Source organism: Salmo salar, chromosome 11 (assembly GCF_965601325.2).
Source record: "Salmo salar chromosome 11, fSalSal1, whole genome shotgun sequence".
NCBI lineage: Eukaryota > Metazoa > Chordata > Actinopteri > Salmoniformes > Salmonidae > Salmo > Salmo salar.
The window spans coordinates 31203034-31227994 of record NC_138301.1 but is presented as its reverse complement, the minus strand read 5'-3'; the positions used below and the strand labels follow the sequence as shown (position 1 = coordinate 31227994).

Sequence of the window (24961 nt, the reverse complement as noted above, 5' to 3'; positions counted from 1 at the left end):
GCTTCCGCAAGTCCAACTTTAAGGGAAGATCACAGGTGGACAGCCACACCCGTTGAACCGGTCGGAGGAGTCGAAGAGGTATTCAGTGCCAGTTTTCCTGATGTTGGTGTCGGGCAGAGGAGTGGAGCAAGGAGGATCGCACTCTGATCCAGATATGGTGACATCGTTGAATGAACGCCTCGGCTGATGGCACCTCCACTTCGGCCTCTTGTTCAGGAAATAGGGGGCGGCGAACCCGAACTGACACTCAAATGGCGAGTTCAGCAGTGTGTTATGAGCATACTCTGCCCAGATGAGGAACTTGCTCCAGTTGCTGGTTGGCCCGCTCAGTTTCCCATTCGACTGAGGGTGGAACCCCGAGGAGAGACTCGCCAATGCCTCCAACGGGGAACAGAAGGCCTTACAATACCATACGACAAACTGAGGCCCACGATCTGAGACAATGTTCGGGGGAACTCTGTGTAGTCGAAAGACATGGATAATCACGAGATAAGTGGTCTCCTTCACTGAAGGCATCTTGGGTAAGGCGATGAAATGGGCTGCCTTGGAGAACCGATCGACCACCACCAGGATAGTGGTAAGCACTTGAGATGGAGTTAACCCTGTGATAAAATCTACAGACAGATGAGACCAGGGCCGGCTGGGGATGGGTAGAGATTGGAGCAACCCGGCCGGTCGCTGACGTGAAGACTTGCTTTGGGCACAGATGGAACAGGCCGCAACAAAGGATCTCACATCCTCCATCATGTTGGGCCACCAGAATTTCCGCCTCAGAAACTCCAGTGTCGGATTAACCCTTTGATGCCCAGTTTATTTAGAGGAGAGTCCCCATTGTAGTACTTGGGACCGGGCTGATCGCTGGGGTCAGGTTCTCGGGTCTGGGCTTGTCGGACCGTGGTCTCAATACTCCATATCACAGGGGCCACAATGCGTGAGCTGGGGATGATGGGCTCGGGATCCCTCAACTCGTTGGAGACATCATGTTGGAGCGACAGGGCATTTGCCTTCTGATTCTTGGATAGGCTAGTGTAAAATCAAACCTGTTAAAAAACAGAGCCCACCTAGCCTGGCAAGTGTTCAACCTCTTGGCTTCTTGGAGTGGTGGAGGGGTGGAGACCAAGTTCTTATGGTCCGTCCAGATCATGAAAGGATGAGGTGCCCTCTCCAACCAGTGTCTCCACCCCTCAAGAGCCCACTTAATTGCCAAGAGCTCCTGGTTGCCTACATCGTAGTTGCGTTCCGCTGGCGAGAACCATTTGGAGAAATAGGCGCATGGGTGCAGTTTCTTCTCCTCCTCGTTCCGCTGTGAAAGGACCGCCCCTGCTCCGGTGTCCTATGCGTCCACCTCCACCACAAAGGGACGAGTCGGATCAGGATGAATGAGGATGGGTCCAGAGGTGAAACATCCCTTGATCTCCATGAATGCCCTGTCATCCTCGGGTTCCAGCAAAAACGGGTCTGGGACTTGCGGGTTAGGACCGTGAGAGGCTCTGCACCCGCACCAAAGTTGTATGTAAAGCGCCTGTAAAAATTGGAAAACCCAATGAACCGCTGGACCTGCTTGAGTGAGGTGGGACGGGGCAAGTTAGCGACCGCCTCAATGTTACATTTGGATGCCTGTGGTAGAGATAATGTGACCCAGGAAGAAATCCTGGGATACGTGGAACTCACACTTCACAATCTTGACATATAGTGGACTCTGCAGGAGGTGTCTCAGGACTTGGCGGACGTGCAGTATGTGTTCCGGAAGGGTCTTGCAGAAAATCAAGATGTCATTGAGGTTAACAAAGACGAATCGATTCAACATATCCCTCAGGGTGTCATTGACCAATGCTTGAAAGACTGCCGGTGAGTTCGATAAGGGGTGTTAAAGGGTGGCCACTAGGGGTGTTAAAGGCAGTCTTCCATTCATCTCCCTCCCTGATTCTCACCAGATTGTAAGCGTTGCGGAGGTCCAGTATGGTGAAGAATTGGACCCCTTGGACCAACTCCAATGCAGAGGACATCACGGACAGGGGGTAACAATTCTTGATTGTAATCTGGTTCAGCCCTCTGTAGTCGATGCAGGGGATGCAGGCCTCCATCCTTCTTACATTCACCAGCAGGGGATGTAGAGGGGCGATTGAAACCTGCCTCCAGCGACTCCCAGATGTAATTGTTCATGACTGCTGCTTCAGGGGTCGAGAGGGAATACAGACGACCCCGGGGAGCCTTCGTGCATGCGCCTGTCACGCTCCTGTGGGCTCAGACGTGTGCGACCCAGCTGCATGGGATCCACCATGCTGGGCTCGGTGGCCTTGGGGTGCTCAGGAAACCGGAATTCTGGAGTGGTGTCAAAAGGGGGCTGTCTCCCCCATTCCCGGTTGTCAATCCTGATTGCTAGCGTTTTCAGGGACTCGAGGTCCTCTCCCAGTTCCTGAGCGGGCAGTTCATCTTTGATGGAGTTAGACAGACCCTGGTGGAAAGCGGTAACCAGTGCCTCCGTATTCCACCCCCTCTCGGCGGCGAGGATGCGGAACTCAATGGCCCCTTGGCGGAGGTTGAACAGTAGGCTGGCCACTTCTCGTCCGGCAGACTGGGTGGTTGAAGACTCGTCGCAGCTTGGCAGTGAAGGCTACTACAGATCTGCAAGATGGTGGCTGCTGTTCCCACACGAGAGTAGAGTGATGATATAGGTGATCATGGCCCGATCGGTGTGGAACGAGGAGGACTGTAGCTCGAACACCAGAGTACACTGAGTGAGAAACCCCTTGCATCCTCCCGGGTGACCGTCATACCGCTCAGGGGCTTGGGTTCCCGGTGCAGGTTCCCTGGAGGAACCACAACGACGTCTGTAGCACTGGGCAATGAGACCTGTGCATTGGATCCTCCTGGGTTGGGGGCGTGCCATGGTTGGAGGGACTCGGCAAGTACCAGAAGGTTCCCGGAGATTTGGGAGAGCTGTTCTTGCTTCTTGTCCTAACAGTGCTCCTTGGTGGGCTACCACATTCTGGATCTGGGAGATCTCTGCTGGGTCCATGTGGCAGAAGCTTGCTGTGATGTGGTGAGGTTGGACCCAGGGCTTGGTGGTGGGGTGGGGGGGTTACGGCCCCTTCGTTCTTCTGTCTTCTAATACCTTGACAAGACCCTCAAGACAAGACCCTCAAGACAAGACCCTCAAGACAAGACCCAAGATATGGTTCCAATAAAAATTTTGGTTTAGATTGTCTATGGTTCAAGGAAACAACAGGAAGTCCAATATATATACATATATATATATCCAAAATGGCGTAGCAGTCAGACGTCTTTGTCTTTGTCCTGTCGTGTCCCTTGTATATATCTTTTTACATATTTTTCTTCGCGTATCTTTTAAAAATATTTTCCTAAACCACAACTTCTAAATACTCTCCTGCAACCCGCCTCACCCAATGTGGCGTGGATCTGTTTTTTTCTAAAGTATTTCTATTTACTTCGGATCTGGAATCCCTCAACTGAAGATAGCCAGCTAACTACCTACCAGCTATCAGTAAGCAAACCATTGCTAGCGGTCATCAGCTAACCTTTAGCTCGGAAAGCTCTCGCCAGTTCGAATAACGTGACTCAAACCAGAGCATAACGGACCTATTATTATAATTTTTCCCCCCCCATATCCCCGGATTCCCACCGCAAACTCTGAACATTTTCATCTGCATCTTCGCAACTAGCTAACCGCAATCCCGGGTGACTACTCCTGGCTAGCGTTTCCATCCCGGAGCAAGCACCAATTAGCCTGAAGCTAGCCCGGCCAGGGTTCCTGTGCTACCACCGAAGCCCACTCCTGGGCTACAATATCCGGACCCCTTCTTCTGCCGGTACGGGGCACGGAACCCCGCCGATCCTCTACGACTGGAATACCGACATAATCTGCCTGAGGATTCCAACAGGCCCCTCAGGCGCGACGTCGGCTGAAGGCCCATTCTGCTAACCGCGACCTGCCAGCTACCTAGAGCTACTTGGAACCCTACTAATTCCACGACTGGTCTATCGACGTCACCGCACGAAGAGGCAAAAACAGACTTACCCCCATCGCGACGTCCCCAACAGGCTAACTTGCTAGCCCCGGTCTGTTAACTGCTAGCTTGCTTGCTCCGGTCTGCTAACTGCTAGCTTGCCTGCCCCGGTCTGCTAACTGCTAGCCCCGGTCTGCCAAGTGCTTGCTTGCTAACCCGGTCTGCTAACTGCTAGCTTGCCAGCCCTGGTCTGCTAACTGCTAGCTTGTTTATCCCCAGCCTACTAACTGTTAGCTTGTAAGCATCGGCCTGCTAATTGTCTGAATCACCGTGACCCCAGTCAGACCAACCACTCACTGGACCCATATGTTCATTTGGCTACGCATGCCTCTCTCTAATATCAATATGCCTCGTCCATTACTATCATGGTTAGTGATTACTGTCTTATTTCACTGTAGAGCATCTAGCCCTGCTCAATATGCCTTAACCAACCATGTTGTTCCACGTCCTACATATGCGATGACATCACTTAGTTTAAACGTCTCTAGAGACTATATCTCTCTCATAATTACTCAATGCCTAGGTTTACCTCCAATGTACTCACATCCTACCTTACCTTTGTCTGTACACTATGCCTTGAATCTATGCTATCGTGCCCAGAAACCTGCTCCTTTTACTCTCTGTTCCGAACATGCTAGACGGCCAGTTCGTATAGCCTTTAGCTGTACCCTTATCCTACTTGTCCTCTGTTCCTCTGGTGATGTGGAGGTTAATCCAGGTCCTGCAGTGCCTAGCTCCACTCCCACTCCCCAGGTGCTCTCATCTGTTGACTTCTGTAACCGTAAAAGCCTTGGTTTCATGCATGTTAACATTAGAAGCCTACTCCCTAAGTTTGTTTTACTCACTGCTTTAGCACATTCTGCCAACCCGGATGTCTTAGCCGTGTCTGAAGCCTGGCTTAGGAAAACCACCAAAAACCCTGAAATCTCCATCGCTAACAATAAAATGTTCCGCCGCGATAGAACTGCCAAAGGGGGCGGTGTTGCAATCTACTGCAAAGATAGCCTGCAGAGTTCTGTATTACTATCCAAGTCTGTACCCAAACAATTCGAGCTTCTACTTCAAAAAATTCTCTCACTGTTGCCACTTGCTATAGACCTCCCTCTGCCCCCAGCTGTACCCTCAATACCATATGTGAATTGATTGTCCCCCATCTATCTTCTGAGCTCGTGCTACTAGGTGACCTAAACTGGGACATGCTTAACATCCCGGCCATCCTACAATCTAAGCTTGATGCCCTCAATCTCACACAAATTATCAATGAACCTACTAGGTACAACCCCAAATCTGTAAACACGGGCACCCTCATAGATGTCATCCTAACTAACTCACCCTCCAAATACACCTCTGCTGTTTTCAATCAAGATCACTGCCTCATTGCCTGCATCCGTAATGGGTCTGCGACCAAACAACCACCCCTCATCACTGTCAAACGCTCCCTAAAACACTTCTGCGAGCAGGTCTTTCTAATCGACCTGGTCGGGGTATCCTGGAATGACATTGACCTCATCCCATCAACAGATGATGCCTGGCTATTCTTTAAAAGTGCCTTCCTCACCATCTTAAATAAGCATGCCCCACTTGAACTAGGAACAGATATAGTCCTTGGTTCACTCCAGACCTGTCTGCCCTTGACCAGCTCAAAAACATCCGTTCTGCATTAGCATCAAATGGCCCCTGTGATACGCAACTTTTCAGGGAAGTTAGGAACAAATATACACAAGCAGTTAGAAAAGCTAAGGTTAGTTTTTCAAACAGAAAATTGCATCCTGTAGTGCTAACTCAAAAAAGTTCTGGGACACTGTAAAGTCCATGGAGAATAAGAGCACCTCCTCCCAGCTGCCCACTGCTCTGAGGCTAGGAAACACTGTTAACACCGATAAATCCACTATAATGGAGAATTTCAATAAGCATTTCTCTACGGCTGGCCATGCTTTCCACCTAGCTACCCCTACCCCGGTCAACTGCCCGGCACCCTCCACAGCAACCCGCCAAAGCCCCCACCATTTCTCCTTCACCCAAATCCAGATAGCTGATGTTCTGAAAGAGCTGCAAAATCTGGACCCATACTAATCAGCTGGACTAGACAATCTGGACCCTCTCTTTCTAAAATTATCTGCCGAAACTGTTGCAACCCCTATTACTAGCCTGTTCAACCTCTCTTTTGTATCGTCTGAGATTCCCAAAGATTGGAAAGCTGCCGCGGTCATCCCCCTCTTCAAAGGGGGTGACACTCTAGACCCAAACTGCTACAGACCTATATCTATCCTACCCTGTCTTTCTAAGGTCTTCGAAAGCCAGGTTAACAAACAGATTACCGACCATTTCGAATCCCACCGTACCTTCTCCGCTGTGCAATCTGGTTTCAGAGCTGGTCATGGGTGCACCTCAGCCACGCTCAAAGTCCTAAACGACATCATTACCGCCATCGATAAGAGACATTACTGTGCAGCTGTATTCATCGACCTGGCCAAGGCTTTCGACTCTGTCAATCACCACATTCTTATTGGCAGACTCGACAGCCTTGATTTCTCAAATGATTGCCTCGTCGGGTTTACCAACTACTTCTCTGAAAGATTTCAATGTGTCAAATCGGAGGGCCTGTTGTCCGGACCTCTGGCAGTCTCTATGGGTGTGCCACAGGGTTCAATTCTCAGGGCCGACTCTCTTCTCTGTATACATCAATGATGTTGCTCTTGCTGCTGGTGATTCTCTGATCTACCTCTACGCAGACGACACCATTCTGTATACTTCTGGCCCCTCTTTGGACACTGTGTTAACTAACCTCCAGACGAGCTTCAATGCCATACAACTCTCCTTCCATGGCCTCCAACTGCTCTTAAACGCAAGTAAAACTAGATGCGTGCTATTCAATTGATCACTGCCCGCACCTGCTCGCCCGTCCAGCATCACTACTCTGGACGGCTCTGACTTAGAATACGTGGACAACTACAAATACCTGGGTGTCTGGTTAGACTGTAAACTCTCCTTCCAGACTCACATTAAGCATCTCCAATCCAAAATGAAATCTAGAATCGGCTTCCTATATCACAACAAAGCATCGTTCACTCATGCTGCCAAACATACCCTCGTAAAACTGACAATCCTACCGATCCTCGACTTCGGTGATGTCATTCTAGCCTTCCCTGTAGCTCAGTTGGTAGAGCATGGTGTTTGCAACGCCAGGGTTGTGGGTTTGATTCCCACGGGGGGCCAGCACAGAATTTTTTTTTTATAAATAAAAATGTATGAAATTGTATGAAATGTATGCATTCACTACTGTAAGTCGCTCTGGATAAGAGCGTCTGCTAAATGACCATTTTTTTTTTTTTAAATTAAAAATTATCTATAAAATAGCCTCCAACACTGTACTCAACAAACTGGATGCAGTCTATCACAGTGCCATCCGTTTTGTCACCAAAGCCCCATACACTACCCATCATTGCGACCTGTACGCTCTCATTGGTTGGCCCTCGCTTCATACTCGTCACCAAACCCACTGGCTACAGGTTATCTACAAGTCTCTGCTAGGTAATGCCCTGCTTTATCTCAGCTCACTGGTCACCATAGCAGCACCCACTCGTAGCATGCGCTCCAGCAGGTATATCTCACTGGTCACCCCCAAAGCCAATTCCTCCTTTGGTCGTCTTTCCTTCCAGTTCTCTGCTGCCAATGACTGGAACGAACTGCAAAAATCTCTGAAGCTGGAGACTCATATCTCCCTCACTAGCTTTAAGCACCAGCTGTCAGAGCAGCTCACAGATCACTGCACCTATACATAGCCCATCTGTAAACAGCCCATCTATCTACCTACCTCATCCCCATACTGTATTTATTTATTTATCTTGCTCCTTTGCACCCCAGTATCCCTACTTGCACATGAATCTTCTGCACATCTACCATTCCAGTGTTTAATTGCTATATTGTAATTACTTCGCCACCATGGCCTATTTATTGCCTTAACTTACCTCATTTGCACTCACTGTATGTAGACTTTTGTTTTCTTTGTTCTACTGTATTATTGACTGTATGCTTTGTTTATTCCATGTTTAACTCTGTGTTGTTGTATGTGTCGAATTGCTATGCTTTATCTTGGCCAGGTTTATTATTGTTATAAAACCTGTCCTGGTACTATCATGGTAGCTTTATTTTTCTAAACATGTTTTATGTGTGTGTGTTCTCTTCCCAACAGGGATGCTATCCTGACCAGTACAGTGAACTGTGTCACCAGCTTCTTTTCAGGCTTCGCCATCTTCTCTGTGCTCGGATACATGGCCTACAAACACGGAGTCAGGATAGAGGACGTGGCCACCGAAGGTGAAAGGAACCCTACTAGACACGCACGCACGCACACACACACACACACACACACACACACACACACACACACACACACACACACACACACACACACACACACACACACACACACACAGGCAAAAACACGAGCACACACACAATAAGTGGTGTGGAGGATGACATGCGTAACACACCCAGACCACACACTCTCCAACAACACACCCAACTTCATTTAGACCCAGATTTATGATCAAACTGTCCACAGCATAGATACCTCATAAAACACAAAGAAAAAGATAGGAAGATAGACATGCCTTATTAGAATAAGGCTATATTGCAGGCTATCCGCAGTATTCTCTTTTCCCTGGCCAGCCCCCAGAGAGTGCTGTGTTTGTATGGTGGATCCACCCAGGCTATGACTCAGCTAGGATAGACTCAACACATGAACAGTCCCTGTCTGACCCTGAGAAGAGTGAGGGGAGTCACCTGCTCTAAGGGAGGACAGGATTCTGACAACACCCAACAGTCAGTCATCTACACACCATTTAGAGAGTTTCAAACCCAGTCAAAACATCTATAAATTCATCATGGAACTAAACATCCCTCAAGCTTACTGTTACTGCTCACTGAATCAGACAACTTAAAGGAAAGATTCACCCATTTTGAATGTTATATCGTTTTTGTTCATCTATAAGCAATTTCATGTTTTCATGTATATCTGAGCTACTGCTATTCAAGGAGGCAGAAATACAGTCGGTATGACAAGTGATGGAAAACTCGTCATACCGGCTGTATTTCTGCCTGCTTGTACGGCAATAGCTCAGATACACATGAAAACATGAAATGATCCCAGGAATCGATCGAACATCGCTCAGTGATGCACAAAAATGATATAACATTCAAAATGGGTGAATCATCCCTTTAAGAATGAGCAGCAACGTGCAATGTTTTTAATATAATTGATTGCAACAGTAGCTGAGAGGCTCTGGGGTTCAGATGGAATTGAAATACCAGAGAACATTTCAAACTGTTTTTTTTTTAAGGCAAACAGTTTCCAAGAAGTCACATAAATACTGGCCTGCTGTGGAGAGGGGTTGGCAGACATACAAAAAGAATGGTATCTGTTAAAAATCTGCTTTTCTTTCTAGTTCTTTTGTCTTCTACTTTCCACTGTCTCTAGCTGTCTGTCATTTCTTTGTCATCTTGTGTCCTCACTTCTCTGTCTTTCTCCATCCGCTCCTCCTTCTTTCACTTTCCTTTCCATTGTTAAACCATCTCTTATTTCCTCTAAAACCACCTTGTGGACAGGGTCAAGCTCAGGACAAGGAAGTTATATATCAACATCCCACCCAACAATATACTGTTCTATTTCAGCATCCCACCAAACAAGGCACTGTTTTATAGACTGATGGTAATCAGTTGGCTCTGGTGTGTCCTATCACAAGTGTCTCTATCTGTGTATCTGTGTGTGAGTGCAGGTGCAGGACTGGTGTTCATCATCTATCCTGAGGCCATCTCCACCCTGCCTGGATCTACCTTCTGGGCCATAGTATTCTTCATCATGCTGCTGACTCTGGGCATCGACAGCTCTGTGAGTTACTGGCCCTCCTCAGGGTTGAATGACTGCATGCTATGTCCCACCACAGGGCACATATGGCTACTGACCTTTTGTTTCTATCTTATGGTGGGTTTATCTGATCTATATAGTGGATTTGAAGATTAGAATACTATATAATCTCCTCCACTCTATCTATATCTGTCTCTCTCTCTGTCTTTCTCTCTCTCTCTCTCTCTCTCTCTCTCTCTCTCTCTCTCTCTCTCTCCCTGTCTCGCTCTCTCTCTATCTGCCCCTCTCTCTGTTCCTCTCTGTCTCTCTCTTTCTCTGTCTCTCTCTGTCCCTCTCGCTGTCCCTCGCTCTGTCTCTCTCTGCATTATTCTACTTTCCCATGGTTGCAGTGAGTGCTCTAGGTATTGTCTAGACTAGCAGCAGTGTGGGAAGGCAGTTGTTTTGACTGTTACCCAATAACCATGAAGCATGAGGTGGAAAATCACATGCACCGCAACCTGAAACACAGGAAAACTTTGTTCACAGAGATTTACATTTTTCCCCATTCAATTTCTCAGTTACACAAGGTGATAATTTACTGTAAATGAAGAGAGAAAGGAAATTCCACAGCAGGGGAACATTTTCTTTTACAGTAGTAGTCATGCCCAATGTAGCACTGCACTAAGAAAGCTAGGTCTGATCATTTATATTCTAGGCCAAAGGTATTCTGTTTGGGTGCGAAGACTTTGTGTGATTCTGTTACATTGCTGCTGTAGGCACTACGGTTTATGTGTTTCTGCCACTGAATCATCCTGTCTGTCTGTCTGTCTGTCTGTCTGTCTGTCTGTCTGTCTGTCTGTCTGTCTGTCTGTCTGTCTGTCTGTCTGTCTGTCTGTCTGTCTGTCTGTCTGTCTGTCTGTCTTCTAGATGGGCGGTATGGAGGCGGTCATCACAGGACTGTCAGACGACTTCAAGATCCTGAAGAGGAACAGGAAGCTGTTCACCTTCGCCACGGCATTCGGAACCTTCCTTGTTGCGCTCTTCTGCATCACTAATGTGAGGTCACTTCCTGTTCCTCTGAGTCACATATGATTTTCATAGTTGTCATATGATTGCATAAATCAAACCAAAGATACACCAAAGAGACAAGATAGAGTGTGCTTCTGTGATTTAGGTGGATCAGTCACAGGAAAGACAGAAAAGGGAAACCCCTGTCCAACCATGTGAAGTATTGTTATTGACTGACTGGATAAGCTTTGTGTTTCATGCTTATCCTTGCCAGCTCACTGTAGTTAACTGCAGACAGATTGCCCTCAGTAACATCTGCAACAACCTTTTGACATTGTGTCTCTGTATCTGTCTCTCTCTCTCTCTGTCTGTCAGGGAGGTATATATGTGCTGACTTTGTTGGATAACTACGCGGCAGGGACCTCCATCTTGTTTGGGGTGCTGATTGAGGCCATTGGGGTGTCCTGGTTCTACGGTATGTATAATCGGTCCCCCTTAGCCTAGTACAGAGGCACATACTAATGCTGACTTCTTACTGTGGTGAACCTGCTTATCTACTGTACCTTTCCTCATCCTCTTCTGTTGTTAATTAGAGCCCAGCCCTTTGTTCTGTCCATCCCTCCATCACCCCACCCTCCATCACCCCCTTCCCACCTCTCCTGGCCTGCCCTCTCCTCCGCTGGGCTCTCTCAACCTCCCTAACTCCCTGGCATCTTCACTACCCAGGCCCTGCAGCTACACCTGACATTTACTGGCAGTGTAGAGACACTGTGCTTCCCTTCCTTAGACTGCCACTGTTAACCCCCTTTCTCCATCTCTCCCAATACTCCTCTTTCCATTTCTCCATACACTCCCTCCCTCCTCTTATCTTCTAGACTGCCTCTCTTCACTAATAGATCTCCATCTCTCCCAATACTCCTCTCCTCTGCTCCCTCTCCATGTCTTCAGCTTTCCATACACTTCCCTCCTTCCTTACACCTCCTGCCTTCTCCCTTCCTCCCTGCTCCTTTCCATCCCTCCATACACTCCCATTGTCAGACAGTAGATTGCAGCCATCATAAAGTAGGCCACAGCCAGAGCCACACACAGACCACTGAGGGGAGGCTAACTACTGACTCTCTCCCTTGGTGGGGGTCAGAGGAGAGGGAGGCAAGGAGGGGAGGCTAACTACTGACTGTCTCCCTTGGTGGGGGTCAGAGGAGAGGGAGGCAGGGAGGGGAGGCTAACTACTGACTCTCTCCCTTGGTGGGGGTCAGAGGAGAGGGAGGCAGGGAGGGGAGGCTAACTACTGACTCTCTCCCTTGGTGGGGGTCAGAGGAGAGGGAGGCAGGGAGGGGAGGCTAACTACTGACTCTCTCCCTTGGTGGGGGTCAGAGGAGAGGGAGGCAGGGAGGGGAGGTATGGGGGAGTGATGAGAGACTGTACAGTACAGTGTGTCTAGTAATGCAGAGAAATGTGACGGGGTCGTCCATAGTAGTACAGAAACCCTGGAGCAAATGAGGGTTAAGTGCCTTGCTTTAGGGCACATCGACAGACTTCTCACCTTGGGGATTTGAACTAGCAACCTTTCGGTTACAGGCCCAATGCTCTAACCGCTAGGCTACCTAGCATGGGCATGTGTGAGGGAGAGTAGTGAATGATTCTATGGTGTGTGAACAGTTGTATGCAGTCTGTTTTGTGTTTTATGTATTGCACAAAGATAATACTGTACGTCGACAAGATGACTTGTGCTTTATCTTTAAACTACAGCCCATCAATGTACACCATGATTTATTGTCAGCATTAACTGTTGAAACTGAACCTCATGAGGAGGTGAGACAGACAGAGCACCCCAGATGCTGAGCTGTTGTCGGGAGGAGATAAAAGGAGAGGGTCTTCTTGTAGATGTTAACAGGCCTGGGCTGCCTTGATAAAGAAACATTATGCCCAAGCTATAGAAACATCATGGTTGTGTACCGAATGGCACCATATTCCTTATATAGTGTACTACTTTTGGTCAAAAGTAGTGCACTATATAGTGCCGTTTGGGACACAGTCCATCTCCTTATAGGCAGACTTAACCCTGTGTGAAATTATAATATAACATACTTGGAAGGCTCAGAGACTTTTATGAAACAGATATCATTGAGCTGCATTTTTACTGCTGTGTGAACTCATAATTATACAAGAAATTGGAGCCAATGCTCCACCTGTTATGTATGGAAATTGATGAGAGGAGCGTTAGTTCTCCTGTGAACTTGAGACATCAGAAGCAAAGCGGACTGTCGGTCTGACCTGGGTGCAAATAGTATTTGTTTCCTTTAAAGTACGTTGAGTGTTTGATTCAACCTTCCCGTAGTGCCAGATGGGCAGGGTTTATACTTTCGGGACTATTGGTTGTATTGCACCGGGCAAGCTCAATCAAGCTCAGCTTCAGTATTTGTAAGGAAACAAGTACTATTTGAACCCAGGTCTGCAGTGGGTTTATGGGTCTGGTTCTGTGTGCGTGAGTTCAAGCCCTGGTCTTCTGCCCTGTGTTTCCTCTCCAGGCGTGGACCGCTTCAGTGAGGATATCGAGCGCATGATGGGCTTCAAGCCAGGTCTCTACTGGAGGCTGTGCTGGAAGTTTGTCAGCCCCACCTTCCTACTGGTGAGACCCCCGGGGGGCAAGAAAGGGCTGGTTGGGGTACTGGGGTGGGGCGGAAGCTTTTGGCATGGTGCTGGGGGTTGGGATGGGAGGGCAAAGTACCTGACACAAGCAAGTATTTAACATACTGTAGGAATCATGATGTATGATATGTTATTGTGCTTGAAGGAAGAAATGAGGAAATTCACAACAGAGGTTTCTTAATTGTTACTGGCTGCCATATACTGTACTATAGTCTTTTTAACCTGTTTGGGCTAGGGGGCAGTATTGAGAATTTGGAAAAAATATGTGCCCATTTTTAACTGCCTCCTACACCAACTCAGAAGCTAGAATATGCATATTACTGTTCAGGTTTGGATAGAAAACACCCTAAAGTTTCTAAAACTGTTTGAATGGTGTCTGTGAGTATAACAGAACTCCTATGGCAGGCAAAAACCTGACAAGGTTTCATGCAGGAAGTGGCCTGTCTGACAAGGAGTCGTGCGTCTTGCATCTGTTTATTGAAGAGTAAGGATCTTAGCTGTAACGTGACAATTCCCAGGGCTCCAATAGGCTCTCAGGACCCGGGAAAATCATGAAGGATGACGAGGCAGCCTCAGGCTGAAACAGATTATCACCTTATTCAAGTGTCCCATTAGGTGACAATGGAATGAGGCGCGTGCGCGATTAGCCCCCGTGGAGTATTTTAATTCGGCTGTTTAGTTTATTGCAGATTCCGGTCGGAATATTATCGCTTTTCTACGAGATAAATGGCATAAAAATTGGTTTTAAACAGCGGTTGACATGCTTCGAAGTACGGTAATGGAATATTTAGACATTTTTTGTCACGCCATGCGCCATGCGCGCGACCGTGGATTACCATTCGTATAGTGTCTAGAACGCACGAACAAAACGACGCTATTTGGATATAACTATGGATTATTTGGGACCAAACCTACATTTGTTATTGAAGTAGAAGTCCTGGGAGTGCATTCTGATGAAGAACAGGAAAGGTAAGAACATTTTTCTTATAGGAAATGTGATGGCTGGGCTATGTACTTAGAATATTGCAAAATGTGCTTCATCCGAAAAGCTATTTTAAAATCGGACATATCGAGTGCATAGAGGAGTAATGTATCTATAATTCTTAAAATAATTGTTATGCTTTTTGTGAACGTTTATCGTGAGTAATTTAGCAAACTGTTAGTAAATTCCCCGGAAGTTTGCGGGGGGTATGCTTTTTCTGAACGTCACATGCTAATGTACAAAGCTGTTTTTTGATATAAATATGAACTTGATTGAACAGACATGCATGTATTGTATAACATAATGTCATAGGTGTGTCATCTGATGAAGATCATAAAAGGTTAGTGCTGCATTTAGCTGTGGTTTGGGTTTTTGGTGACATTATATGCTAGCTTGAAAAATGGGTGTCTGATTATTTCTGGCTGGGCACTCTCCTGACATAATCTAATGTTTTGCTTTCGTTGTAAAGCCTTTTTGAAATCGGACAGTGTGGTTAGATAAACGAGAGTCTTGTCTTTAAATAGCTGTAAAATAGTCAAATGTTTGAGAAATTGAAGTAATAGTATTTCAAACGATTCAAAAATCGCGCCACTGGATTAGACTGGCTGTTACGTAGGTGGGACGAATTCGTCCCGCCTAGCCCATAGAGGTTAAACTTGTATTATGTGCCAGCAATTCGTAATTTGCCACAGGAAATATGTTTTCCTGTTATATTTTTTTAAAGGTTGTTCGCCTCCATGTTAGAAGTACTGTATCTCCAAGAATAGATTAGCATCACATGAACTCTGCATGAAAACTGATTAAACTACAATATAACTATGTTTGAACATCTTGGCCATACCCAGCCAACCCAGCACAGCCAGAACCCAGTCTTTGCTATGAATCATCCATACATCAATTGTCTTAATCATTTATTTACTAAGTAACTAAATAATCACAGAAGTGCATAACAAACAAGAGGTATGGTTACAAGGAAATGATGGGGGATGTGCCCTAGTGGTCTAAACCGGCATGGCGGCTTGGTAGACAAAGGGACTGAGAAGGGCGGGAAAGACAAAAGACACTACACAGTTGATAATTATAACAATTGAAATACTAAACCTTTGCACATGAACGCTCACTCATTCGGGAATAATTGCAATCAATATATATATTTACGCTCAGTGTGTCGTCGTGATCTCTGTTGGAATCATCCTTTTTTGTTGGAAAGTTCATCTGAGATTCTCTCTGCGTCCCTGGAGTCTTTGGTTAGAATGAATACTTCAGAGTAACATTCAGAAATGTTCTTATAGAATAGATGTTTCGGCGGTTGTCGGTCTTCGCATTCAATGGTACAGAATTCCTAGCTGCAGACTAGTAATTAGTATCGAAGATTTGCTCTTATTCTGTCGGTATCAATAGTCTCAGAGTTTAACCACGTGGTATGGTTAAGAATTCAGCAACCGAGGAATGCATGGTCTCTACTCAAACCTTAGCCCTCTCGGTAATCGAGGTACGCTTGGTCTAAAGTGGGCTTCTCTAGGTGCAGGGTTTTTTCGGAACAGCAGAAAAGGCTGTCCCATGACGCCAGAACAATGTCTGTGCTCATGGGGTGGGCCAATGACTTAGTTAACTTTAAAGGGAATTGGACTCTCTTTCATTAAACAGATTAAAATCACATCACAGAATTTCACAAATAGTTCCATCTTTACTCATTCATTTTATACAATAATTAGATGCAAATCTCATAACGGAGACTCTTGTATAAACAGAGTTATGGTAATGTGGCTGTATTGTCTCTCAATGAGGTCACAAACTTTAAACAAAATGGACCGGTCGTAGCTGGATTCTCCACCGACCGGTTACACATTCTCCAAAACATGGATATTGTTCAGTTCTCAAGCTCTGTGAGGTAGAAGAAGTTCCTTTGTTCTACTGTGAACCTTTCTCTCTCTATACTGCATGAGGGAGAGAGTCTCCTCCAGGAATTTACGACCTGAGATAACAGAGCCTGGGTGTAGGGGGAAGAAAGAGGTGGTGAGAGAGAGAGAGTTGGTGCTTGCTATATCCAAAGAGGGCCACATCATGACAATGTGTAGGTCTCTATATTTTATAATATTAGAAATATGCTATGTCAATAAAGCACAGATACTGTATGGGTTTGTATAGATAGGGCTTACCAAAAGCACATTATCTGTCTTGGTGGGAAATTATTTTATTCCCTTAATGCTTTTATATTGATTATGATCAGTCATAAGTCAATATTCTTCCTTCCATATGGGAAGTGTATATGTTTTATATGGCAAACAGGAAATAAAAAGAGCAGAGGAAGATTGAAAGCCAGGAAAAGAGGTACATAAGATTGTAAGCCAATATATCACCATGATCTTTAAACCTTACGTCTGAGGGGAGCTATCATTGTTTAGTTTTAATGTGTAGTGTATGCTACCATAGTTCTGCTAGCCTTACCTCCAGAAGCAAGGCAGAAACAGCAGATGTCAGGAAGATAGCAAGCAACTTTGGCTGTTGCATAGATGGCATTTGTAGAAGAAGGACATAGAAGGATGTTGTTGGCCTTTGATATTCAGTTGGAGACGAGGAAGAGACACTTCCCTGACCTTCCAGTGTTGTATTATAACTACTAGTGATGTTTGCTGCTCTCTGGGGCAACAGTTACAAAGCTACAGAGCTACAGTTCAGTGGTGATGGGCCTCCAGTCTCTAGTCTACAGCAGCCAGGTGAACCAGAGTACTTACAGTGTAAGTCTATTACAGTATGTTTAAACCCCAGAGGGAGCGACCATGCCCTAGTCTGTTCTATTCAACTCAATTTCATCTCTGCAATGCTTACATTTTTTTGTCAAAATGAACAGTGGCGGAGTGGAGGAGAGGTATTCGTTATTTCTATTTCTAAGCTCTGTTTGATGTTTCGTTGGGATTATTATAACCACCCTGTTGTTTTTTCTCCTCTCCTTACTTTGTGGTGATTGCCAGCATCAAGACCTAGCGGATCTGTTGTTCCTCCTGTCCTCTGTTGATATGATGACCTAGCTAACCGTTCTGTTGTTTCTCCTGTCCTCAGTTTATATGGTGACCTAACTAACCGTTCTGTTGTTTCTCCTGTCCTCAGTTTATATGGTGACCTAGCTAACCGTTCTGTTGTTTCTCCTGTCCTTAGTTTATATGGTGACCTAGCTAACGGTTCTGTTGTTTCTCCTGTCCTCTGTTGATATGATGACCTAGCTAACCGTTCTGTTGTTTCTCCTGTTCCCAGTTTATATAGTGACATAGCTAACCGTTCTGTTGTTTCTCCTGTCCTCAGTTTATATGGTGACCTAGCTAACCGTTCTGTTGTTTCTCCTGTCCTCAGTTTATATGGTGACCTAACTAACCGTTCTGTTGTTTCTCCTGTCCTCAGTTTATATGGTGAGCTAGCTAACGGTTCTGTTGTTTCTCCTGTCCTCAGTTTATATGGTGACCTAACTAACCGTTCTGTTGTTTCTCCTGTCCTCAGTTTATATGGTGACCTAACGGTTCTGTTGTTTCTCCTGTCCTCAGTTTATATGGTGACCTAACTAACGGTTCTGTTGTTTGTCCTGTCCTCAGTTTATATGGTGACCTAACTAACGGTTCTGTTGTTTCTCCTGTCCTCAGTTTATATGGTGACATAGCTAACCGTTCTGTTGTTTCTCCTGTCCTCGGTTTATATGGTGACATAGCTAACCGTTCTGTTGTTTCTCCAGTCCTCAGTTTATATGGTGACATAGCTAACCGTTCTGTTGTTTTTCCTGTCCTCAGTTTATATGGTGACATAGCTAGCGGTTCTGTTGTTTCTCCTGTCCTCAGTTTGTATGGTGACATAGCTAACCGTTCTGTTGTTTCTCCTGTCCTCAGTTTATATGGTGACATAGTTAACCGTTCTGTTGTTTCTCCTGTCCTCAGTTTATATGGTGACATAGTTAACCGTTCTGTTGTTTCTCCTGTCCTCAGTTTATATGGTGACATAGCTAACCGTTCTGTTGTTTTTCCTGTCCTCAGTTTATATGGTGACATAGCTAACCGTTCTGTTGTTTCTCCTGTCCTCAGTTTATATGGTGACATAGCTAACCGTTCTGTTGTTTCTCCTGTCCTCAGTTTATATGGTGACATAGCTAGCGGTTCTGTTGTTTCTCCTGTCCTCAGTTTGTATGATGACCTAGCTATCCGTTCTGTTGTTTCTCTCCTCTCCCCAGGTTGTGGTGATAGCCAGCATTGTGACGTCCACGGGCCTGAGTTATGATGACTATGTCTTTCCTTCATGGTCCAATGTGATTGGCTGGGGCGTAGCTCTGTCCTCCATGATGTTTGTGCCCATCTACGCCATCTACAAGTTCCTCAGTATGCCAGGGACATTCAAACAGGTCAGTGGAAAAACAAATCCCTCTCATCTGCATAGTTGTTGTTTATATAATGTAAAGATAACCTTAGATCGATTGGATTTGATTTATTAGGATGCCCATTAGCCAACGCCAATGGCGACAGCTAGTCTTACTGGGGTCCGACATATAACGTAAATGACATTACAGACAATGTTCATATGCAATAATGTGACTAGAAAACGTTGTATACAACAGCCAACTTTCCGGGACATAGACATATCTTATATGGGCAGAAAGCTTAAATTCTTGTTAATCTAACTGCAGTGTCCAATTTACAGTAGCTATTACAGAAAAAAATCCATTCTATTGTTTGAGGATAGTGCACAACAACAAAACACTGGTTTGAGACATTCACCTCTGAAGGTAAATAATGTACTTACATTCCGTAATCTTGCTCTGATTTGTCATCCTGAGGGTCCCAGAGATAAAATGTGACTCACCATCTGGATTCGGTCTTATGTAGCAACATTTGAATTTCTGTTTTTTACATTGGATAAAAGTAGAGACTTAGAGCTACAACATGGTATATAATACACTGCATTTGAGGAACCAATGGGAAAGTAATTCTGCTTTGAAAGTTGATCAACTTGTAAACTCACTTTTGAGAAAACCGTCTTTCAATGTTTTGGTACTACTATTGGAGAGCTCTTCTTTGTCTACACCCATTCAACATTGTTCACACCCTCTTAAGCCTTAGCCCCACCAATCTCTCTTAAGGGTTGATCTGTGAAACTTTGCACAAACACTGCTGCCATCTTGTGGACACAATCTAAATTACACATAGGCTACCATCTTAATTTATGGCCTTTCTCTTGCGTTTCAAAGATTATGGAACAAAAAAATAAATATAAAATGTATGTTTTTTTGTTTGTATTATCTTTTACCAGATCTAATGTGTTATATTCTCCTACATTCATTTCATATTTCCACAAACTTCAAAATGTTTTCTTTCAAATGGCTCCCGAGTGGCGCAGCGGTCTAAAGCACTGCATCTCAGTGCTAGAGGCGTCACTACAGTCCCTGGTTTGATTCCAGGCTATATCACAACCAGCCGTGATTGGGAGTCCCATAGGGCGGTGCACAATTGGCCCAGTATTGTCCGAGTTTGGCCGGGGTAGGCCGTCATTGTAAATAAGAATTTGTTCTTACTGACTTGCCTAGTTAAATAAAGGTTTAAAAAAAAATGGTATCAAGAATATGCATATCCTTGCTTCAGGTTCTGAGCTACAGGCAGTTAGATTTGGGTATGTAATTTTAGGTGAAAAAGGGTCCAATCCTTAAGAGCTTTTAACATAGTAGTGTGTTAATGTTGGCAGGTACAGTATGTACTGTAGCTTGATGTCATGTAGCTTGAAAGCTGTGGTAAATAGCAACCTCTTATCTGTATCCCAGCGGTCAAAACTGGTTGAAATGCCATCCTTATAACCAGATTATGATGTCATTTCAACCAGGGTTGCCCCCCTGGGATAGTATGTGTTTATTTTATGCAAAGATAATCTTAGATCAATGGCAAGCATTTAGCTTGGAGTCTTCAGGGCTTGACATTGAACTGACACATAAATGGACTTTTTCCTTTTCAATGGTTGATGGTTGATGATGTCAGTGCTTTTGGGACGCTGGTTAGAGATCTTGCGGGTTCAAAGCCTGAACAGTGTACAGTACAATCATAAAAACAACATTCCACAGCTTTGATTATCTTCCTGAGCAGTAAACAGTGTTACCTTGTGTTTTCTTACTCACTCCTCGTGGCATTTCCTTCTGATATCCTGGCAGTGTTTAAACTCCTTCCATGACTATCTCTCATGCTTTTCCTCCAGCTGAGATCACAGTTTATCATACTGTTATCACACCAAGTGCACTCAGTCAGATATGAGGATGGGGGCAATCTTGAACAGACATCAGAGGTCATGCAGTACACACTACAGTGCAGTGTACATCCAGTCCAGCCTGATCACATCAGAATCAGAAAGCTGTTCGACGTATTTGAGCTATCTCGAAGTTCCTTATCTATAGAAGAAATGGTGGATCTATAGAATAAACTGTGACCATAGAATAAAGCGCTAGTTTATTTCAAGCTTCAAGATCATATCTCTTTTTCTTGGGACAATGTGCATCTAAACTCTTTGGATTCTGTTTTTTTCAGTGTAAGACTATGTGTTTATTGTAAGGTATGAGTTATGTACTGTAATGGTTTATTTTCAGAGGATAGCCTACTGCATCACACCAGAACACGAACATCATCTGGTGGCGGAGGGAGCTACCATCAGACAGTTCACAGTGAGTACAGATGTTGGATCTTAATTTGAGCCAGTGTGCTAGATCAGGAAAATAATCCTGCAGCAACAGGACATTTGAATTATTATGTGTATTATAATGAATGGACATTTTTGTAGGGGTTGATATATTTTTCATTATGGCAAATTAAGTCTGACATTTTAAAGTGAAAATGACAAACTTTAGAAGCCTTTTTAAAACTCAATTTGATCACTCTTTTGTTGCTGAGATTTTTCTTGCACAGCAGGAAATGCAAACTTGTAGTGTGTTTAAGGTTCTACATCTGTAAGGGCTGGAAAACAGAGAGGTATAGTGGAGGTAGACAGAGTGATGACCAGAATGGAAAACTGAATGAATGTGACCTCTAATGATGCTCCATACTGCATTGGCGATGAGGCTTTAGCAAATTCACCCTTTTCTATTTCAGCTCAAGCACTGGTTGGCTATCTGACAACCTGATGTCACCCAACCTTCCCCACTACTCACAATTCCGGGGTGTTGGAGTCATTGTGTTTCGACGGCAGATGTTCCTGCTGCTGAGCCTCCTGCTACTGGAGGATGGACAGGGAAAATGCCATGCTCCTTTCTGCCTCTCTGTCTTCTGTTGGTTCTGACCCAACCTGCGACCTGCCATCCCCTCTTTTCCACTCCGCCCCTCATCTCCTTCTCTCTCTGTCGAGTGACTACAGATTCTCTCATCAACCTCTGCCTACAGAGTCAACCCAGTATCCTCCATGTTTTTGCTTTTGAAGTATCTTTTTATTTAAAACTTTTTACCATGTGACATCGTCATCATCGTCATTTAAAAAAAAATGTATACAACTCATAAGATGGAGACATTCCATGCAGAGCATCTACAGGTGTTTTCTGTGTTCATGGACACAATTATTGTTTTTCATATCATAATTTTTTTTTTTACATGTTTTTTTTACAATGACTGTTGTTCTGTGTTCATTAGTTATACATGGGTTAGACACTTAAACCAAGTCAGAAAGTACCAAATGACCACTTCTGTCATCATGTATACTCTAGGCAGGGGGAGACAAACATGACTTACATTGCTTTTTATCTTCTTGATTCTTTTCAAAGAGGACCCTCAAGCTTTTAGGTGAATGAGAAAGGGAAGAAATCTAGTTTCATTGCCCTCTTTGTATGTCTGACTGAGTAGGTCTCCAGTCACTACTCTAGATAACAGCAGCTCAACTGTGTCAGTGCCTTATCGAGCTAGACACTTCAGAACCTGCCAATGTTTTCATTGGTCCATACAGAAAGGTAAATGTTTTCATTGGTCCATCCAGAAAGGTTTTGCCCGACGACTCAGGAATCCTCCTGCAGATCAGAGCTCGTGGATGATAGATACACTTTATGGTTACCAACATACGTTATTAATTCAGTTTGAATGACAATGTCCTTTTGATGTTCATCTTACAGCGGTAGAGGTTTTTCCCAGTTGCCTTCTCCATCTTTTGAAACCTTCCTGAAACAGATGTGAAGCTTTTGTCACCTGTCTCACAGAAAAGGGAACAATTTATGTTGAGACTCAGAAATGTTTTGTCTTGCAAGTGGTCGTCCTTATGCTTTACACATGGACTTTACACAGAGTAGAGGTCTACATTGTCCTGCTATGGTTACTAATGGTACTGTGTGTACCAGCTTTAATGTGTTGCATAGTACTAGCATATTTTCCTCTTCAGAGAGGCTTGTGCCCTTGATCCAATGATTTTGCCTTCACCGTGCTTGTGGATAAACAGTAGTAATTGAACAGTGGTGAAGACACAAAGGGAGGCTTTGATAAAATGAAGTTGAATCTAGCACTTGAAAGAAGTCCTTAACATAAATAATTGTTTCAGTTCTCTATGCATAGGTAAGCACTCTTAGTGTTTTAGGGAATGTTTTCAGGCATGCAAGAAATGCCCTGTTTCATCAAAAGCTTAACTGAATTACAGCACTAACACAGGTAGACTCAACAAAACAAGTGACGTTTCTTTACTTTTTATATAATGTTCTCTTTGTTATGTTGCATCTTTCCAATGCATGGTTTTGTGGTCCATATGGGTGAGGGAAATCAGGAGCTTCTCCTTCAAAGTGTGTGTGTGTGTGTGTGTGTGTGTGTGTGTGTGTGTGTGTGTGTGTGTGTGTGTGTGTGTGTGTGTGTGTGTGTGTGTGTGTGTGTGTGTGTGTGTGTGTGTGTGTGTGGATAGATAGTGTATTTTAAGTTTGAAATGCCTCATTCATTGTACAAGGATTGTTATGTTAAATAGTTTATGGTGTCTTTATATGTTACATTGTCATCTGTTGAAGCCTATTTTTTGTCCAACTTGACTCAAAGAAGATTCACCACCAAGGAAGTGCCAATATGTTCACCCCTTTTTTTTAGAGACGTCTGCTGTTTTTGTCTTTCGTTTTTGTTTTTTTCTGTTTCTCTTTTCTGTTTCTTTATTTATTGAAATGGAGTTGAAATGTAATAGATTTTTTTTAAATTGTAAAATAACATTAATGGCAGGAAGCAAGCCACACACAAAAATTCTATTGTATGTGGAGTATAAGATATGGAAAAATATATAAATATATTCTTTTGTTATATATCTAATCTTGTATTTATCAAATTGTTTATAAACGAAACGTGAATGTAAAGTATTTTAAACGTAACTGTCCACCGTTACTGTTATATCATTGTGTTTGATGTAGGTAAGATTAATCTATTTACAGATGTATTCTCCAGTGTAACCGGGGTAACTTTGCAACGTGAATGTAGAGCCCTGGCATTACCTGAGCTAAGTTTACAGAACACTGTGTACAATACAAAAGTCCTGTTGAACGTGAGTGACAACTATCTATGAAGAAGTCAAAATATGCACACTATTATAATAAAGAGTTCTTCTACACACACAGATGGGGGTATAAGCATTGATTTATTGTTGGAAGAATGGGATTATAAGCTTCTGTGAATGGAATTGAATTCCCGGTCCATTGTGTTGTGTTCGAGAGGGTAGACTGTACATTAGCCAAAGGATGAATGCATGGGGCTTAGATAATAGAGGAACCAGAAAGGGGGGATGTTTGGAGCTCTCTGATGAGGGAAAGGGGATTCTTCTTCTGGAAGGGAGCATCTACATACGTTTCTCTCTCTCTCTCTCTCTCGCTCACTTTCCCTCTGTCTCTCACTCGCTCTCTCTCTCTCTCCCTCTGTCTCTCTCTCCCTCTGTCTCTCTCCCTCTGTCTCTCTCTCGCTCACTTTCCCTCTGTCTCTCTCTCTCGCTCTCTCTCTCTCTCTCTCTCTCTCCACTGATTCAGCAAGTGTTGCAATATTGTACTTCAACAGAAGAAAAAAAATGTACTTCTGTTTCACTGCTGGAGGCTCCAGCTCCCTGCATCATGCGTTTATTCTCAGAGTTCTTTTTTGAAGTAAAGCTATGTGGGAATTGTATTGTTTATGTTTCGTCAGGATATATATTCTGCAGCGTTGACTGACACAGATACAGCGAAGCGTCTCTACCGGTGCAAAAACATTGCATATTCTCAAGAGTAGAGAAGTATGCAGCTTTCTTAAATATATTTTTCAATTTCTCTCAGCAACAAGTGAAGGATATACAGTACAAAGAGAAGCTAATGGCAATAGCTTTATACAGAGGTGAATCATTTATAACAACAACAAAGCCTATTAATATCTCTCACCTTACACAGACTGATGGAAATCAAATCAAATGTTATTTGTCACATGCGTCGAATATGTTGTATAGCGTGAAACGCTTACCTTAACCAACAATGCAGAGTTTTAA

General features: G+C 44.4%; 1 protein-coding gene across 2 annotated transcripts in view; it reads left to right on the top strand.

Annotated features, from left to right (window-relative positions):
- The window catches only part of LOC106562421 (sodium-dependent noradrenaline transporter), a 95344-nt gene extending 71271 nt beyond the window's left edge, over positions 1-24073 (top strand). For both annotated transcript variants that reach the window (XM_045689315.2, XM_014127300.3), the window contains exons 8-15: positions 8221-8345; positions 9806-9918; positions 10801-10929; positions 11257-11356; positions 13410-13510; positions 18723-18890; positions 21111-21185; positions 21610-24073. In XM_045689315.2, the coding sequence (XP_045545271.1) occupies positions 8221-8345; positions 9806-9918; positions 10801-10929; positions 11257-11356; positions 13410-13510; positions 18723-18890; positions 21111-21185; positions 21610-21633 (835 nt within the window). In that variant the 3' untranslated portion in view covers positions 21634-24073. The remainder of the gene's footprint in view (positions 1-8220; positions 8346-9805; positions 9919-10800; positions 10930-11256; positions 11357-13409; positions 13511-18722; positions 18891-21110; positions 21186-21609) is intronic.
- The last annotated feature ends 888 nt before the right edge of the window (positions 24074-24961 follow it).